We start from the raw sequence: 21,754 nt of genomic DNA on the forward strand, positions 1-21,754 counted from the left end.
CGACTTTTGATAACTTCATTTAACCTGAATAGTAGCAAACGTTAACACGGTCCTCTATGGGAATTTATTTGGTTCTGTGATCTCAAAACGGCCGGGTAGTTTCTCAAAATAGCACCGGTTGTGTTTGAACATCCGGTGTCACAGGTGACGGCTCTGCCACACACATAAAAGGTTTTTAAACCTGTCAGTTATTATGTTTGTGCATTACTTTTATTGTTTGTTTGTTCAAATGTACGTCCTATTAACAGCTAGGGTCACGTAAGGACGGCCTCCCATGTATGCGGTGTAGTTACACATGTACGTGTATTTAGGCAAACACGTGTACATTGTTCATATATACGTGTATATGTAGTGTGATAGAACGGGTTTCTATCATTGTTGCATTTATTTCTACAGTATGTATATTTGTTATTGCACTCTTCTAAGTCTTCACTTCAGTGATCTGTTTATGTATATTTGACCCAAATTCAGGGGAACACCGTGAGAACAGGTCTTATCTAGGGTGTGTTTGCTGTTTAGCAGTCACATTCATCAACCTAGTTGTCCTCATGATCACCCCGATGATGACCGCTGGCCGGAGTACACGTGTGGTACACTTAGGAGGTGTTAGCGGAAGTTATATTTAGTGTGTAGGTGGGTTGTTGTAGCAGCGGTTTCACCTAAATATGGTGCTCTGTCCGGACATCCGGACATTGACCAATCAGTGGTCACTTTGGGGTACTGGGTTGATGAGTTGTTATAAAAGGGGCTGCTTCTAAGGAAGCTTTGTGGCAGCCCCTTTTATAACAACTCAAAAAGGGGCTGCTTCTAAGGAAGCTTTGTGTCTCGTGCCCCGAAACGTTATATTTAGCGTCACGGTACGTAAAACTCTTCACTCAGGAAGCTTTGGTCTTGACTTAGGGAATAGGTAGGGAGCAGAGCTAGTTGGCTCCGTAGGGTGTTAGGCTTTGTTTAGGGAACGTGGTAATCACACAGGACTGAGCTAATTAGGCCTAAAGTTTGGCTATAGTTAATCTTGGATACATTGTAACTGCTTCGGCACTTATATCTCTTATTGTTATCTGTCTTAACGGGCACTATTGTGAATCTTCTATGTAATACTTAATCTACTTGTCTTTTATATAATAAATAGTTATTTGTACCTGTATTTACCTAGTTGAGTTATTGGATTAGTGTCAGTGCTTCCGCTACATCCTAGAGATCGAACCTGTTGAGATACAGGCCTGTAACCTGTGGAGGAAACAGGATCCGTAGAGGATTTGTGACGACTGTGGACTCTGTTGTATACTAAAAATACTATACGATCACGATTTGGGACTTATACATATAACGGGAGATACAGTCGGATCGCCCCTCCTGGTCTCTTGTGGAAAACCCTCCCTATTACAGTAGCACTTAAAACATCCCGAAAAGTATTGAAAACTAGATGTAAAAATACATTCAAAACGGCCCTTGTGTACCGAAGATTGAGCCCAGGACAGAATTTTAACCCAGCCGCTGATTGGCTGGCTAATTATGAATTTCAAAATTAAAAATGTTTTCTGACAGGTAATTATTCCTTGATAACCATGATATGAATTTGGAAATTCAGATTGAGATTTAGGTTCAAAATATCAATTTTGATAATGAATAGGTAAAAACATTAGAATTTCAGGTTTTTTTAAAAGTGCAAAAATTCTCCTTATCTTATGAAGATCTTGGACCAATGCGGAATAACACGTACGATTAGAGTTTTAGTATTAGATACCGATTATCTCCCTTTGGCCACATGCCACATCATGTAATCACAACTCAAAATCGCTGAAAGTTCTATACCTCCGCCATTTTGAATCATATGACATTGAAATTGGTCATTTTATGTGTCTGAAAGCATGATCTTTCACATCCAATTCAAAACATTTCACCTTTGAATTTTCATGAATTACCCTAAAATTTACGTTAAAAAATGAACGAAACGCCATATTCGGAGGTCTATATTTCCGCCATTTTCAAATTCATGTCTTTGAAATTAAAAACCTGTACAGACAATAGGCTAAAGCTTACATTTACAAAAATTCAACACTCAACATGAGATGATAAAGGCCCTACGAGCTCACAAATAACGGAAAAAATAAGAAAATGAAACAAATTGCCATATTTGGAGAGCTATATTTCCGCCATTTTTCTATATAACCCCTTAAAAATAAATAACTTTTGAAGACAAAAGTTCATACAACACAGGTATGAAAAATCAACACTGTACATACAGGTTTAAAGGCGCTGAAACGTCTCGTACAAGGACAAATATAAACTAAAATTTCAATTTTCGATGTCCTATATCTCCGCCATTTTGAATCTTATGACCTTGAACTTGGTCATTTTATGTGTCTGAAAGCATGATCTTTCACATCCAATTCAAAACATTTCACCTTTGAATTTTCATGAATTACCCTAAAATTTACGTTAAAAAATGAACGAAACGCCATATTCGGAGGTCTATATTTCCGCCATTTTCAAATTCATGTCTTTGAAATTAAAAACCTGTACAGACAATAGGCTAAAGCTAACATTTACAAAAAATCAACACCCTATATGAGACGATAAAGGCCCTACGAGCTCACAAATAACGGACAAAAATAAGAAAATGAAACAAATTGCCATATTTGGAGAGCTATATATTCGCCATTTTTCTATATAACCCCTTAAAAATAAATAACTTTTGAAGACAAAAGTTCATACAACACAGGTATGAAAAATCAACACTGTACATACAGGTTTAAAGGCGCTGAAACGTCTCGTGCAAGGACAAATAAAAACTAAAATTTCGATTTTCGATGTCCTATATCTCCGCCATTTTGAATCATATGACCTTGAACTTGGTCATTTTATGTGTCTGAAAGCATGATCTTTCACATCCGATTCAAAACATTTCACCTTTGAATTTTCATGAATTACCCTAAAATTTACGTTAAAAAATGAACGAAACGCCATATTCGGAGGTCTATATTTCCGCCATTTTCAAATTCATGTCTTTGAAATTAAAAACCTGTACAGACAATAGGCTAAAGCTTACATTTACAAAAAATCAACACTCTAAATGAGATGATAAAGGCCCTACGAGCTCACAAATAACGGACAAAAATAAGAAAAAGAAACAAATTGCCATATTTGGAGAGCTATATTTCCGCCATTTTTCTATATAACCCCTTAAAAATAAATAACTTGTGAAGACAAAAGTTAATACAACATAGGTATGAAAAATCAACACTGTACATACAGGTATTAAGGCGCTGAAACGTCTCGGGCAGGGGCAAATATAAACTAAAATTTCGATTTTTGATGTCCTATATCTCCGCCATTTTGGATCATATGACCTTGAATTTGGTCATTTTATGTGTCTTAGAGTATGCTCTTTCACATCTAATTCAAAACAATTTTCTTTGAAAATTCATAAATAACGGTAAAATTTACTTTAAAAAAATGAACGAAACGCCATATTCGGAGGGCTACATTTCCGCCATTTTCAGTGCTTTGTCTTTGAAATTGAAACCCGATACAGATAATATGTTAAAGTCTACATTTACAAAAAATCAACACCCTACATTAAATTATGAAGGCGCTACGAGCACACAAATTACGTTGAAAAATAAGGAAATAGAACAAATTGCCATATTTGGAGAGCTATATTTCCGCCATTTTTCTATATAATCCCTTTAAAACCCATAACTTTTGAAGACAAAAGTTCATACAACAGCCGTATGAAAAATCAACACCGTACATACAGGTATTAAGGCGCTGAAACGTCTCGGGCAGGGGCAAATATAAACTAAAATTTCGATTTTTGATGTCCTATATCTCCGCCATTTTGGATCATATGACCTTGAATTTGGTCATTTTATGTGCCTGAGAACATGCTCTTTCATATGCGCCCTTCGAAACATTTCTATGGTAAAGTTCATTTTTGACCTTTGTTTGACCTCATTTGACCCCCTAGTGAACTCGTGACCTTGACATAATTTCTGATAACATGTAATGAGAAAAAAAACGTGAATTATCGTGATCTACATGGAGAATGGAACGTACATGTTGTGTAGCGTACGGTTATGAAATTATGAGCGTTTAAAGTTCGTTCGAAAAAAGCAGTGTTTTACGTCTGTGACCTTGACCTTGAACGTTATCCTCCAAAATCGAGAGTACATTTTAAGAACTCATGTACGTACATAACGTCTCCAAATTTCAGCGCTCTACACCTCTTATTTATTACGAAGATGTTGTTTAAAGATTTAAAGCTTTTTGAACCCTGTGACCTTGAATGAATGTCAAGGTCAATAAAACAGCATAAGTTCTGTAGACATTCGTCCATGCTATGTCTATACAAAAAATCAAGCATGTGTGTTAAGTATTAAAGGCGCTGAAACCTTAAAAAAATAGCCTTTTTTCAAAGGCCTATATCTCCGCCATTTTGGATTTCATGACCTTAAAACGTGTCATTATATATTTCTGAGGGCATGCCCTTTCATATCCAACTTTCAAAACTTTTCTGTGTTGAATTTCGTTTTTGACCTTTGTTTGACCCCGTAGCGAACTCTTGACCTTGACATAATCTCTGATAACATGGCATGGGAAAAGCACGCGCAATGTCAAGATCTATCTGAATAACAAAACGTGAACGATGTACACCGTACGGTAATGAAGTTATGAGCGCTTAAACTTCGTTCCAAAAAATTGTTTTTTACGTCTGTGACCTTGACCTTGAACATTTTTGTAAAAAATCGAACGTACATTTCAAGATCTTATGTACATTCATAACGTGTCCAAAGTTGAGCGTCGTACCTTATTTCGTTCCTGAGATATCCTGCGAACAAGATTTGTGGAAATAAGAATAAAAAAGAAAAATAAAGAATAATAATAATAAGAAAAAAAAACAGAACAATAACAATAGGGATTTCCATCCTCAATGGAAATCCCTAATTATCAAAATATAAGAAGGCTGCCTGGCGGCCATCTTGTTGACCGATTGGTCTCTTCATTACTTTCTGAGAAATGGCAATAACAAACTTTAAAGATGCTCCACCGCTGACAGAGCATAAATGATATTCATCATTTGAACAATAATTGGTGTTCAATCGTGTATATATATATATGTCCAATTAACACAGAAAATGATATAAAGTAATTTATTTCCTCTGTTTGTGCATGCGCAATCAGTACTTCATTCCATATAGTGCCTTTTTTGGGATGCATTTAATTTTTTTCATACTTTTGACTTGAATTAAAATTAGAAGCTCAAACTTTTCAGTGTTGGTAATTGTGTAAGGTAAGTAACTTTTGTAACTGAAGAAAAATCCTAATCGTCTGCTCCTGTTTTAGATAGTGGAAAAATACCATTTGTCGGCGGTGGAGCATCTTTAACTATCAAAATTCAAGATGGCTGCCAGGCGGCTATCTTGTTGAGCGATTGGTCTCAAAATACAATATGCACAAAAAGGGTCCTAGGGGAACTTACATGTACCTATGAAATTTGAGAACTATCAATTCAGTTCTTTCTGGGAAATAGTGATAACAAATTTTAACTATTAAAATCCACGATGGCTGCCTAGCGGCTGTCTTGTTGACCGATTTGGTCCCAAATCGCAATATGCACAACTAGGGTCTTAGGGGAACCTCCATATGAAATTTGACAATGATCCATTCAGTAATTTGTGCTAAATAGCGATAACAAACTTTAACTATCAAAATCCATGATGGCTGAGTGGTGGCCATCTTCTTGAGCGATCGCTCTCAAAATGAAATGCAGTACTTTCTTAGAAATAGCGATGACATGACTTGTTAACGGACAAATTGATGAACTGGTCGGCCATCTTGTTGACCGATTTGTCCAAAAATGCAATATGCATAACTAGGGACCTTAGGGAGCCTACATATGAAATTTGACAATGGTCCATTCATGACTTTCTGCGAAATAGCGATTACAAACTTAAACTTTCAAAATCCAAAATGGCTGCCTAGGGGCCATCCTGTTGAGCGATCGGTCCCAAAATAAATTATGCACAGCTAGGGCCCTAGGAGAACCTAAATATGAAATTTGGGAATTATCCCTTCAGTACTTTCTGAGAAATAGTGATAACAATTTTTACCATTCAAAATACAAGATGTCTGCCTGGCAGACATCTTGTGGACCGATCGCTCCCAAAACGCATTATGCACAACTAAGTTCCTAGGGAAGCATGACGATGAAATTTTTTGACAAATTTCTTCAGTACTTTATGAGAAATAGTGATAACAAATAACTATCAAAATCCAAGATGGTTGCCTGGCGGCCATTTTGTTGACAGATTGGTACCAAAATGCAATATGCTAAAAAGGGTCCTAGGGGAAGCCTCAAATTAAATTTGAGAAATATATACCTTCATTACTTTCTGAGAAATAGTGATAACAAACTTTACCATTCAAAATACAAGATGGCTGCCTGGCAGACATCTTGTGGACCGATCGCTCCCAAAACGCATTATGCACAACTAAGTTCCTAGGGGAGCATGAAGATGAAATTTTATGACAAATTTCTTCAGTACTTTATGAGAAATAGTGATAACAAATAACTATCAAAATCCAAGATGGTTGCCTGGCGGCCATTTTGTTGACAGATTGGTACCAAAATGCAATATGCTAAAAAGGGTCCTAGGGGAACCTACATATGAAATATGAGAAAGATCCCTTCAGTACTGAGAAATATAGATAACAACATTTAACTATCAAAATCCAAGAGGCTGTCTGGCGGCCATCTTGTTGACCAATTTGTCCAAAAATGCAATATGCATAACAAGGGCCCTAGGGGAGCCTACATTTGAAATTTAAGAATGATCCCTTCAGCAGGTTTTCAGAAATAGTGATAATAACAATTGTTAACGGATGAAAGGACGGACCACGGACGAAAAGCGATTTGAATAGCCCACCATCTGATGATGAAGGGCTAAAAAACAATATGATGTATATGTATTTTGAATCAAATATTTTAATGGTAATGAAAACAATGAGCAAACAACAATATTTTATAATAAAAGCACTGGTAAAATTATACATGATATACAATTTAATTTTATATTGTGAAATCGTATCCTCAACTGACCAGAGCAGTTAGTTCTCCTGAAATCAGTAATTATTTAAGGCTGTATTTGTACCACAAGTTATCTGCTATGCAGAAAGTAACTGTGTGTGAATACAACCTTAAAGTGACAATTCAGTTAACTTAGTTATCACACATAATCGCAAAGCAAATTACTTAACAAGAGGCATTCTTATTACACAATTATATCACATAATTCTGCATCACAAAAATAATTATATATCTTACTTTGAAGAAAAACCTTTTATGATCTGAACATTTGCCGCTGCTATATTGAATAAGCTGTGTTAGTGATATTAATATTAACTGTTATATACAAACCAAAAACTAGAAAATATTCTAGGAAACAAAAACAATCTTTTCTCCCCCTTATCACATATTAAATTTGTTTCATATTGTTATGAAAATAAACAATAAACACAAGAAAACAACCAACAGTAAAAAATTACAAATTTTATAATGCTGTAAGTTCCATCCATCATACATTGTGTAATTATTAATTTTTTTTTAATCCAATACAACAGTTAAAGAGTTCATAACTAATTTAAAATTTACGTCTATGCATAAGAGATTAGATAAATACTTATTTAATACAACATTTAAGAACTTGTCTGTTTTTTTCATGAGTCGGGGCAGACGCATTGTTCACACGACATGTAAGCAGAAAATAGCTTATTGAAATCATAATATAAGAGGGGAGAAATTAGAATAGAGTCGACAACACCCGACAATATCAGTTTGAGACTAAATAATAAGGTACCAGAAAGGCAGGCTACTGCCAGGATTCTGCTGGACGTGTGGTAAGTTGATGCGACATGGCCTCATTACGACGTGCATTATTTTAATCCAATGGTATAGCCTACTTGCATTAATTAAATGATGACATGTTTTATCTTTGATCTACTCTACAGATTTATTAAATGTACCCCTTGCTTTTCATGACCGCTATCATATTAGCATTTTGCGGTTTATCACAGAATTATCACATCATGACTGTCTGTGCATGCACACTTGAGTTTACTAAGGCCAAAAAAATATAGTGGTTACATTGACAAAAAAAAATAGGGACGGTAGGTCACAAATTTTTCTTCTTCTTCTTTTTTTAGTGTCTTTCACTCTAAAGTAATGGCCAAAACCAGGGTCTGAGATCGAAATCCCGACTTGCATTTTATAGAAAAATAAAAAAAAAATGAGGGTCCGGGGTAAAAATTTAAGGTTGATCGGGTAACCCTAAACAGACATATTATTTTTTTGGCCCAATACAAATGTACAGCCTCAATTTGGAACACAAATCAATGTCATTACCCTATATAAAGCTTGACTTTGCGTTATTTTCAGATCAGTGTTTTCCTGGTCAAAAAGCTGTACAACTGACCGTATGATTATGGTGTTCAAAATATGTATCAATAAATATCTGAGGATAACATCCATGCCACGCGTGAATTTGAATTTCATTTTCATAATGTTTTGTTACACGAAACCTACCTTTAATGTATATTTCACAACCTGAATGCCCATTTTCGATTTAGAAATCAAAACATAATAGTTTATCTATATACCGTAAATGGGAGTGCGGCTAATACACCAGTGCGGCTTATCCATGGACGAAAACCAAAATCTGACGGTACTGTAGCAATAATGATTCACGTACTGATGATAAACAAGAAGCAAACTCCAAATGTGATATAGGCACTTTTGTAGATACAAACCTACATTTATCATATGACTTCCATGTTTTCTCATTCATTAATGCCATTTCATAAATTTCATTTATTACCTACATGTAATATAACCTATCTACATTGTGATAGGTTGATTTAGATGAATGGTATGTATCTCTATGTATGGGAATTGATTGAAACAACCTGTTTTTTACTTAAAATGATTACTATGAAACAATAAGTTGAACAGCGAAAAAATTGTCCCACAATAACAATCCAATTACAGAATTTACAGAATTCAACAAGCATATCATACGCTTTATAACTACGAAAAAGAATTATTCATTATCTCTTAAAAAACAGTTGTGAAATGTAAAATCGGCTGTGACATGACAAGACATCAAACTGTAGATTCATAACGGTAAAACCAATATCAACTCTTACCTTCTCATGTCAATTAACATGATAATCGATGAAAACATCTTTCAAATCTCCTAAATCAAGCAGTAAAACTAATACTTTTGTAAAACCCATGAGGTGAAAAAAAAACCGATATCCAACAGTCCTGCATGACAACAACCATATATGATTGTTATGGAAAGTTCAATCACGCCAAACATCAATCTGTGATGTCATGAAAACGTCACAATATCAAATGTTGCTTGTGTAGTCACTTATGCTCTACAAAATACATTTCATTATTCCCTGAAATTTGCTGCTATATTTATAAATCATTTACAGGACTGGTAAAAGTTTGATTATCAAATGCATGATAAAAAATTAGATTGATATTTTAAATTTTTGCACTACTTATTACGGCACATTTTGCAACTGATCGATTGATTGATCGTCTGGCGTAAAACTCTGAACGGGAAGATACAAACTTAAGGGCAAATATTAGTGATATGCCATCCATTGTTTTCTAGTACAATATTCAACACAGACCTCACCTATCGTTGTTCAATACATGTTACCTTTTGCAGTCCATGACTTCCCTGTAACTGTCCAATGCGTTCAAACTTATTGGACAGTTACAGGTTAATAATGGACTGCTAAAGGTAACATATTGGACAACAGGTGAAGGTTTTTAGTAGGCAAGGTATTTAAATAAACGATTAATAATAAATATAGAAATTCAAAATCCATTTACTCCAATATACTGTAAATGTACATATCTTAGCAATAGTTTTATTTTAAGCCTGAACAGCTAATTGATGTACAGCACTAAATTTCTAAATTTCGTAAAAGGGTATTTCCGGTAATGATGCACTGAATTGTGCTAATTTATATCCATGCTAATATATTATTATTTACAGTTTTTACACTTAAATTTGACTGCACTAACATAAGTACATTTACAGTAAGCTATAAAAGTATTCTCTGCATACATGTAAAGAATCCAAAATGATGACAGATTCAAAACATATATCATCTTTACTCATTAATAATAACAGACACATTCCAGCACAAAATATATTTTAACTTCAATAAAGAAATAATGGACATAAGTCTGGGCATGAACAAAAGAGCAGAGCACGCTGGCTGAGCTGTAGCGGCCATGATGCCTAGCGGACGAACAACAAAAGCGTTCGCCAGGGGGAGATAACCAGGATACACCTGTCGAAAGCTAGTATTTTTAATATACATTAAAATTAAATTTATTCTAAATTATCAAATCCATTGGATCAATATAATTTTGGCAATAATTTCTCTTAATTCATCACATTATTTATGCACTAGAAGAACTTGTGATTACTTAGCAGATTGGTGTATAAATATAATTGCTATTAATCCTTTTCACATATTGCACACCATATTGCATACCTACAGTAGTGAAAATCTACTTTTGATTTGTATTATTTCTTTAACTTGATTTCTGATATAAGTAAAGTCCATATTTCCAATACATCAATCATATTTAATTCTGCCATTTTGATGTTGAAAATTTCCATAACTGCTGTGCTGGAAACCCATCCGCACCATCTGACGACTTTTACCTAATGAAAATAATTATAAATGATCATGCTCAGGATATCACACACCCCTAGCACATTCAAAAGCTTCCTCTGTCGTATCAATATATAGACTTCATGGTCGATTGCACAATTACTGTCCAATATTTACAGGAAAGGGGTCTGTGAACTCTCCAATAATAACACAAACAGGACTTGTTTTAAATAGGATATAAGCCTCAAACTGTCTATTATATGACATGCCTCAGACAGTTCAATATATCACATAGTGACATTTTTTCAGTTTATATCCTTTACATATTATATTTCTAGATGAATAAAAAGTTGGCATTCCCTTTCTTGGATTAAGTTAGGTATGAATCCTGTACAATATACCAGACCAATAGTTGTAAGGTTGTAAAGTGACACAAACTATGTACATATAATATTACTGAGCATTCATTTTGTACATCTTAGTTACAACTGGATTAAAACGTCCTTCAAATTCTCTTTTAATACTTTTGTTATGACCTATTTCATATTTTCTTCCTGCCCTACCTTGATGATGGCACAGATTTTCAACATATTCTGTATTTCATAAGGTAAATATATCCAGTCATTGTTAAGTTGAATATCTCAAGTCATTGTTTCTATCCTTTGATGAAATACAAGATTCTTAATAATCTCAATTACCATTGGAAAACAAACAGTTCGTGATCAACTATCAAATGTTTCAACTTAACATGATGTAGAGTGGTCATTCTCCTTTAAATATTTTTTAACTGAATCATGCTCCAACAGGTCAGTGATGACTCTATTGAGATTCTCTTCCTTCAGGCCATCAATCACCATATCCAGTGTACAGCGGCACTTTTTAGTCCAGTCGTAGAGCACATTATATATAACTTCTTTAACATCACGGGGATAGTTATTGCTGTGTTCTACAATCAGGCCTTCACCACCTTTATAGTCGGATTTATCTGAAATCCAATCAAAATGTGGTTTACATAATAATTTATCCAATCAAAGCATACAATGCTCCTGACATTAAATTTAAACAAAAGCATAAACTAGAAATATGACAGGATGATATGAAAGTCAACCCTTATTGCAAAATGATTCCCAATCCAACAATTTTTAGCTCACCTGCCCAAAAGGCAAATGAGCTTATGGCATAGCACAGAGTCCGTTGTCTATCTGTCTGGGCATCAACATGTTGTCTGTCCCTCCATCAAGCAGTGAACTTTTTTCCTAAAGGACTGCCAAAGAGATGATATTACTCGATATGTAGGGCTTTTACGTTTGTTCAAATAAATGACTTTGACCTTCATTCAATGTCTCAAGGGGCCTAGAGAGTTACTATTGGGCCTTTGGCATGCAGGTACATGTATGAAGGGCTACCAAGTTTGTTCAATTTTATAAATGACTTTGAACTTGATTGAAATTGACAGAAGTAAAATAACAAATAACTAAGGCTTCAAGACTGCTGACTTGCATACATACATGTATAATACATAAGGAAACTAGAACTGTCGCCAAAGTGGAGGACGACTAAAAACATCCCCCCCACCCCTTTAACTAACAATTAAATAGCGATAACAAACTTTAACTATCAAAATCCATGATGGCTGCCTGGTGGCCATCTTCTTGAGCGATCGCTCTCAAAATGAAATGCAGTACTTTCTTAGAAATAGCGATGACATGACTTGTTAACGGACAAATTGATGAACTGGTCGGCCATCTTGTTGACCGATTTGTCCAAAAATGCAATATGCATAACTAGGGACCTTAGGAAGCCTATTTATGAAATTTGACAATGGTCCATTCATGACTTTCTGCGAAATAGCGATTACAAACTTAAACTTTCAAAATCCAAGATGGCTGCCTAGGGGCCATCCTGTTGAGCGATCGGTCCCAAAATAAATTATGCACAGCTAGGGCCCTAGGAGAACCTAAATATGAAATTTGGGAATTATCCCTTCAGTACTTTCTGAGAAATAGTGATAACAAACTTTACCATTCAAAATACAAGATGGCTGCCTGGCAGACATCTTGTGGACCGATCGCTCCCAAAACGCATTATGCACAACAAAGTTCCTAGGGAAGCATGACGATGAAATTTTTTGACAAATTTCTTCAGTACTTTATGAGAAATAGTGATAACAAATAACTATCAAAATCCAAGAGGCTGTCTGGCGGCCATCTTGTTGACCAATTTGTCCAAAAATGCAATATGCTAAAAAGGGTCCTAGGGGAAGCCTCAAATTAAATTTGAGAAATATATACCTTCATTACTTTCTGAGAAATAGTGATAACAAACTTTACCATTCAAAATACAAGATGGCTGCCTGGCAGACATCTTGTGGACCGATCGCTCCCAAAAGGCATTATGCACAACTAAGTTCCTATAGGGGAGCATGAAGATGAAATTTTTCGACAAATTCCTTCAGTACTTTATGAGAAATAGCGATAACAAATAACTATCAAAATCCAAGATGGCTGCCTGGCGGCCATCTTGTTGACGGATTTGTCCCAAAATCAAATATGCATAACTAGGACCCTAGGAGAACCTACATATGAAATATGAGAAAGATCCCTTCAGTACTGAGAAATAGTGATAACAAACTTTAATTATCAAAATCCAAGAAGGCTGCCTGGCGGCCATCTTGTTGACCGATTGGTCTCAAAATGCAATATGCACAATAAGGGGAACCGACATATGAATTTGAGAATTATCCCTTCATTACTTTCTGAGAAATGGCAATAACAAACTTTAAAGATGCTCCACCGCTGACAGAGCATAAATGATATTCATCATTTGAACAATAATTGGTGTTCAATCGTGTATATATATATATGTCCAATTAACACAGAAAATGATATAAAGTAATTTATTTCCTCTGTTTGTGCATGCGCAATCAGTACTTCATTCCATATAGTGCCTTTTTTGGGATGCATTTAATTTTTTTCATACTTTTGACTTGAATTAAAATTAGAAGCTCAAACTTTTCAGTGTTGGTAATTGTGTAAGGTAAGTAACTTTTGTAACTGAAGAAAAATCCTAATCGTCTGCTCCTGTTTTAGATAGTGGAAAAATACCATTTGTCGGCGGTGGAGCATCTTTAACTATCAAAATTCAAGATGGCTGCCAGGCGGCTATCTTGTTGAGCGATTGGTCTCAAAATACAATATGCACAAAAAGGGTCCTAGGGGAACTTACATGTACCTATGAAATTTGAGAACTATCAATTCAGTTCTTTCTGGGAAATAGTGATAACAAATTTTAACTATTAAAATCCACGATGGCTGCCTAGCGGCTGTCTTGTTGACCGATTTGGTCCCAAATCGCAATATGCACAACTAGGGTCTTAGGGGAACCTCCATATGAAATTTGACAATGATCCATTCAGTAATTTGTGCTAAATAGCGATAACAAACTTTAACTATCAAAATCCATGATGGCTGAGTGGTGGCCATCTTCTTGAGCGATCGCTCTCAAAATGAAATGCAGTACTTTCTTAGAAATAGCGATGACATGACTTGTTAACGGACAAATTGATGAACTGGTCGGCCATCTTGTTGACCGATTTGTCCAAAAATGCAATATGCATAACTAGGGACCTTAGGGAGCCTACATATGAAATTTGACAATGGTCCATTCATGACTTTCTGCGAAATAGCGATTACAAACTTAAACTTTCAAAATCCAAAATGGCTGCCTAGGGGCCATCCTGTTGAGCGATCGGTCCCAAAATAAATTATGCACAGCTAGGGCCCTAGGAGAACCTAAATATGAAATTTGGGAATTATCCCTTCAGTACTTTCTGAGAAATAGTGATAACAATTTTTACCATTCAAAATACAAGATGTCTGCCTGGCAGACATCTTGTGGACCGATCGCTCCCAAAACGCATTATGCACAACTAAGTTCCTAGGGAAGCATGACGATGAAATTTTTTGACAAATTTCTTCAGTACTTTATGAGAAATAGTGATAACAAATAACTATCAAAATCCAAGATGGTTGCCTGGCGGCCATTTTGTTGACAGATTGGTACCAAAATGCAATATGCTAAAAAGGGTCCTAGGGGAAGCCTCAAATTAAATTTGAGAAATATATACCTTCATTACTTTCTGAGAAATAGTGATAACAAACTTTACCATTCAAAATACAAGATGGCTGCCTGGCAGACATCTTGTGGACCGATCGCTCCCAAAACGCATTATGCACAACTAAGTTCCTAGGGGAGCATGAAGATGAAATTTTATGACAAATTTCTTCAGTACTTTATGAGAAATAGTGATAACAAATAACTATCAAAATCCAAGATGGTTGCCTGGCGGCCATTTTGTTGACAGATTGGTACCAAAATGCAATATGCTAAAAAGGGTCCTAGGGGAACCTACATATGAAATATGAGAAAGATCCCTTCAGTACTGAGAAATATAGATAACAACATTTAACTATCAAAATCCAAGAGGCTGTCTGGCGGCCATCTTGTTGACCAATTTGTCCAAAAATGCAATATGCATAACAAGGGCCCTAGGGGAGCCTACATTTGAAATTTAAGAATGATCCCTTCAGCAGGTTTTCAGAAATAGTGATAATAACAATTGTTAACGGATGAAAGGACGGACCACGGACGAAAAGCGATTTGAATAGCCCACCATCTGATGATGAAGGGCTAAAAAACAATATGATGTATATGTATTTTGAATCAAATATTTTAATGGTAATGAAAACAATGAGCAAACAACAATATTTTATAATAAAAGCACTGGTAAAATTATACATGATATACAATTTAATTTTATATTGTGAAATCGTATCCTCAACTGACCAGAGCAGTTAGTTCTCCTGAAATCAGTAATTATTTAAGGCTGTATTTGTACCACAAGTTATCTGCTATGCAGAAAGTAACTGTGTGTGAATACAACCTTAAAGTGACAATTCAGTTAACTTAGTTATCACACATAATCGCAAAGCAAATTACTTAACAAGAGGCATTCTTATTACACAATTATATCACATAATTCTGCATCACAAAAATAATTATATATCTTACTTTGAAGAAAAACCTTTTATGATCTGAACATTTGCCGCTGCTATATTGAATAAGCTGTGTTAGTGATATTAATATTAACTGTTATATACAAACCAAAAACTAGAAAATATTCTAGGAAACAAAAACAATCTTTTCTCCCCCTTATCACATATTAAATTTGTTTCATATTGTTATGAAAATAAACAATAAACACAAGAAAACAACCAACAGTAAAAAATTACAAATTTTATAATGCTGTAAGTTCCATCCATCATACATTGTGTAATTATTAATTTTTTTTTAATCCAATACAACAGTTAAAGAGTTCATAACTAATTTAAAATTTACGTCTATGCATAAGAGATTAGATAAATACTTATTTAATACAACATTTAAGAACTTGTCTGTTTTTTTCATGAGTCGGGGCAGACGCATTGTTCACACGACATGTAAGCAGAAAATAGCTTATTGAAATCATAATATAAGAGGGGAGAAATTAGAATAGAGTCGACAACACCCGACAATATCAGTTTGAGACTAAATAATAAGGTACCAGAAAGGCAGGCTACTGCCAGGATTCTGCTGGACGTGTGGTAAGTTGATGCGACATGGCCTCATTACGACGTGCATTATTTTAATCCAATGGTATAGCCTACTTGCATTAATTAAATGATGACATGTTTTATCTTTGATCTACTCTACAGATTTATTAAATGTACCCCTTGCTTTTCATGACCGCTATCATATTAGCATTTTGCGGTTTATCACAGAATTATCACATCATGACTGTCTGTGCATGCACACTTGAGTTTACTAAGGCCAAAAAAATATAGTGGTTACATTGACAAAAAAAAATAGGGACGGTAGGTCACAAATTTTTCTTCTTCTTCTTTTTTTAGTGTCTTTCACTCTAAAGTAATGGCCAAAACCAGGGTCTGAGATCGAAATCCCGACTTGCATTTTATAGAAAAATAAAAAAAAAATGAGGGTCCGGGGTAAAAATTTAAGGTTGATCGGGTAACCCTAAACAGACATATTATTTTTTTGGCCCAATACAAATGTACAGCCTCAATTTGGAACACAAATCAATGTCATTACCCTATATAAAGCTTGACTTTGCGTTATTTTCAGATCAGTGTTTTCCTGGTCAAAAAGCTGTACAACTGACCGTATGATTATGGTGTTCAAAATATGTATCAATAAATATCTGAGGATAACATCCATGCCACGCGTGAATTTGAATTTCATTTTCATAATGTTTTGTTACACGAAACCTACCTTTAATGTATATTTCACAACCTGAATGCCCATTTTCGATTTAGAAATCAAAACATAATAGTTTATCTATATACCGTAAATGGGAGTGCGGCTAATACACCAGTGCGGCTTATCCATGGACGAAAACCAAAATCTGACGGTACTGTAGCAATAATGATTCACGTACTGATGATAAACAAGAAGCAAACTCCAAATGTGATATAGGCACTTTTGTAGATACAAACCTACATTTATCATATGACTTCCATGTTTTCTCATTCATTAATGCCATTTCATAAATTTCATTTATTACCTACATGTAATATAACCTATCTACATTGTGATAGGTTGATTTAGATGAATGGTATGTATCTCTATGTATGGGAATTGATTGAAACAACCTGTTTTTTACTTAAAATGATTACTATGAAACAATAAGTTGAACAGCGAAAAAATTGTCCCACAATAACAATCCAATTACAGAATTTACAGAATTCAACAAGCATATCATACGCTTTATAACTACGAAAAAGAATTATTCATTATCTCTTAAAAAACAGTTGTGAAATGTAAAATCGGCTGTGACATGACAAGACATCAAACTGTAGATTCATAACGGTAAAACCAATATCAACTCTTACCTTCTCATGTCAATTAACATGATAATCGATGAAAACATCTTTCAAATCTCCTAAATCAAGCAGTAAAACTAATACTTTTGTAAAACCCATGAGGTGAAAAAAAAACCGATATCCAACAGTCCTGCATGACAACAACCATATATGATTGTTATGGAAAGTTCAATCACGCCAAACATCAATCTGTGATGTCATGAAAACGTCACAATATCAAATGTTGCTTGTGTAGTCACTTATGCTCTACAAAATACATTTCATTATTCCCTGAAATTTGCTGCTATATTTATAAATCATTTACAGGACTGGTAAAAGTTTGATTATCAAATGCATGATAAAAAATTAGATTGATATTTTAAATTTTTGCACTACTTATTACGGCACATTTTGCAACTGATCGATTGATTGATCGTCTGGCGTAAAACTCTGAACGGGAAGATACAAACTTAAGGGCAAATATTAGTGATATGCCATCCATTGTTTTCTAGTACAATATTCAACACAGACCTCACCTATCGTTGTTCAATACATGTTACCTTTTGCAGTCCATGACTTCCCTGTAACTGTCCAATGCGTTCAAACTTATTGGACAGTTACAGGTTAATAATGGACTGCTAAAGGTAACATATTGGACAACAGGTGAAGGTTTTTAGTAGGCAAGGTATTTAAATAAACGATTAATAATAAATATAGAAATTCAAAATCCATTTACTCCAATATACTGTAAATGTACATATCTTAGCAATAGTTTTATTTTAAGCCTGAACAGCTAATTGATGTACAGCACTAAATTTCTAAATTTCGTAAAAGGGTATTTCCGGTAATGATGCACTGAATTGTGCTAATTTATATCCATGCTAATATATTATTATTTACAGTTTTTACACTTAAATTTGACTGCACTAACATAAGTACATTTACAGTAAGCTATAAAAGTATTCTCTGCATACATGTAAAGAATCCAAAATGATGACAGATTCAAAACATATATCATCTTTACTCATTAATAATAACAGACACATTCCAGCACAAAATATATTTTAACTTCAATAAAGAAATAATGGACATAAGTCTGGGCATGAACAAAAGAGCAGAGCACGCTGGCTGAGCTGTAGCGGCCATGATGCCTAGCGGACGAACAACAAAAGCGTTCGCCAGGGGGAGATAACCAGGATACACCTGTCGAAAGCTAGTATTTTTAATATACATTAAAATTAAATTTATTCTAAATTATCAAATCCATTGGATCAATATAATTTTGGCAATAATTTCTCTTAATTCATCACATTATTTATGCACTAGAAGAACTTGTGATTACTTAGCAGATTGGTGTATAAATATAATTGCTATTCATCCTTTTCACATATTGCACACCATATTGCATACCTACAGTAGTGAAAATCTACTTTTGATTTGTATTATTTCTTTAACTTGATTTCTGATATAAGTAAAGTCCATATTTCCAATACATCAATCATATTTAATTCTGCCATTTTGATGTTGAAAATTTCCATAACTGTTGTGCTGGAAACCCATCCGCACCATCTGACGACTTTTACCTAATGAAAATAATTATAAATGATCATGCTCAGGATATCACACACCCCTAGCACATTCAAAAGCTTCCTCTGTCGTATCAATATATAGACTTCATGGTCGATTGCACAATTACTGTCCAATATTTACAGGAAAGGGGTCTGTGAACTCTCCAATAATAACACAAACAGGACTTGTTTTAAATAGGATATAAGCCTCAAACTGTCTATTATATGACATGCCTCAGACAGTTCAATATATCACATAGTGACATTTTTTCAGTTTATATCCTTTACATATTATATTTCTAGATGAATAAAAAGTTGGCATTCCCTTTCTTGGATTAAGTTAGGTATGAATCCTGTACAATATACCAGACCAATAGTTGTAAGGTTGTAAAGTGACACAAACTATGTACATATAATATTACTGAGCATTCATTTTGTACATCTTAGTTACAACTGGATTAAAACGTCCTTCAAATTCTCTTTTAATACTTTTGTTATGACCTATTTCATATTTTCTTCCTGCCCTACCTTGATGATGGCACAGATTTTCAACATATTCTGTATTTCATAAGGTAAATATATCCAGTCATTGTTAAGTTGAATATCTCAAGTCATTGTTTCTATCCTTTGATGAAATACAAGATTCTTAATAATCTCAATTACCATTGGAAAACAAACAGTTCGTGATCAACTATCAAATGTTTCAACTTAACATGATGTAGAGTGGTCATTCTCCTTTAAATATTTTTTAACTGAATCATGCTCCAACAGGTCAGTGATGACTCTATTGAGATTCTCTTCCTTCAGGCCATCAATCACCATATCCAGTGTACAGCGGCACTTTTTAGTCCAGTCGTAGAGCACATTATATATAACTTCTTTAACATCACGGGGATAGTTATTGCTGTGTTCTACAATCAGGCCTTCACCACCTTTATAGTCGGATTTATCTGAAATCCAATCAAAATGTGGTTTACATAATAATTTATCCAATCAAAGCATACAATGCTCCTGACATTAAATTTAAACAAAAGCATAAACTAGAAATATGACAGGATGATATGAAAGTCAACCCTTATTGCAAAATGATTCCCAATCCAACAATTTTTAGCTCACCTGCCCAAAAGGCAAATGAGCTTATGGCATAGCACAGAGTCCGTTGTCTATCTGTCTGGGCATCAACATGTTGTCTGTCCCTCCATCAAGCAGTGAACTTTTTTCCTAAAGGACTGCCAAAGAGATGATATTACTCGATATGTAGGGCTTTTACGTTTGTTCAAATAAATGACTTTGACCTTCATTCAATGTCTCAAGGGGCCTAGAGAGTTACTATTGGGCCTTTGGCATGCAGGTACATGTATGAAGGGCTACCAAGTTTGTTCAATTTTATAAATGACTTTGAACTTGATTGAAATTGACAGAAGTAAAATAACAAATAACTAAGGCTTCAAGACTGCTGACTTGCATACATACATGTATAATACATAAGGAAACTAGAACTGTTGCCAAAGTGGAGGACGACTAAAAACATCCCCCCCACCCCTTTAACTAACAATTAAAGCATTGTCTACTTACTAGTACTTACTAGAAATCCTCTAGTATAATTTTATATACACGTCTCCTATGGTCTTCTTTCTGTTTTGGTTTTATCTTAAACCTTGTATGAATGAGTGAGAGAATGGCACAGTGAGTAAATGAAACATACAATTGAATTACAGAAATGAAAATGTAGTTAGCAGATACAAATACTCACCTTTACTTGTAGCTACAATATTAATCCAGCTAGCAGGTACAAATACTCACCTATAGTTGTAGATAAAATATTAATCCAGCTAGCAGGTACAAATACTCACATATAGTTGTAGCTACAGCATTAATCCAGCTAGCAGGTACATGTACAAATACTCACCTATACTTGTAGCTACACTATTAATCCAGCTAGCAGGTACAAATACTCACCTATAGTTTTAGCTACAGTATTAATCCAGCTAGCAGGTACATGTACAAATACTCACCTATACTTGTAGCTACACTATTAATCCAGCTAGCAGGTACAAATACTCACCTATACTTGTAGCTACAATACTAATCCAGCTAGCAGGTACAAATACTCACCTATACTTGTAGCTACACTATTAATCCAGCTAGCAGGTACAAATCCTCACCTATACTTGTAGCTACAGTACTTATCCAGCTAGCAGGTACAAATCCTCACCTATACTTGTAGCTACACTATTAATCCAGCTAGCAGGTACAAATACTCACCTATACTTGTAGCTACACTACTAATCCAGCTAGCAGGTACAAATACTCACCTATAATAGAACGTAAAGCCATTTTGTAGTTTGTAGTTCCTGAGAGCTCACGGGAAAGAAACCGGCACACATCACCCCATGGCACTTTTTTAGATCTGGGCTCTGAAATATTTCATCGATCAGCCATAAGACAGAAGTGTTACATGTATAACAGTGTGATTACAGGTCTTGAGATAATATCTCCTCTTTACACTATTGATATTTTGCATGCCTACATATCATTTCTTATGTAACATTAAGAAAT

At 34.7% G+C, this 21,754-nt stretch overlaps 1 protein-coding gene and 1 long non-coding RNA gene across 10 annotated transcripts in view; both read right to left on the reverse strand.

The window, feature by feature from the left end:
- Nucleotides 1–6,973: 6,973 nt before the first annotated feature.
- On the reverse strand, nucleotides 6,974–12,299 carry LOC138323109 (uncharacterized). The gene is made up of 2 exons (XR_011208527.1): nucleotides 11,862–12,299; nucleotides 6,974–11,695 (listed from the first exon to the last, which is right to left on the reverse strand). It is a non-coding gene; the product is annotated as an uncharacterized lncRNA (long non-coding RNA).
- A 3,124-nt stretch (nucleotides 12,300–15,423) lies between these two features.
- The window catches only part of LOC138323114 (tumor necrosis factor receptor superfamily member 5-like), a 28,639-nt gene continuing 22,308 nt past the window's right edge, over nucleotides 15,424–21,754 (reverse strand). For 8 of the 9 annotated variants that reach the window (XM_069267514.1, XM_069267541.1, XM_069267523.1 and 5 more), the window contains 2 exons: nucleotides 21,511–21,612; nucleotides 15,424–20,145 (listed from right to left, as the gene is read on the reverse strand). In XM_069267514.1, the coding sequence (XP_069123615.1) occupies nucleotides 19,904–20,145; nucleotides 21,511–21,612 (344 nt within the window). In that variant the 3' untranslated portion in view covers nucleotides 15,424–19,903. The other variant, XM_069267550.1, reaches the window with a different exon arrangement.

Source organism: Argopecten irradians, chromosome 1 (assembly GCF_041381155.1).
Source record: "Argopecten irradians isolate NY chromosome 1, Ai_NY, whole genome shotgun sequence".
Taxonomy (NCBI): Eukaryota; Metazoa; Mollusca; class Bivalvia; order Pectinida; family Pectinidae; genus Argopecten; species Argopecten irradians.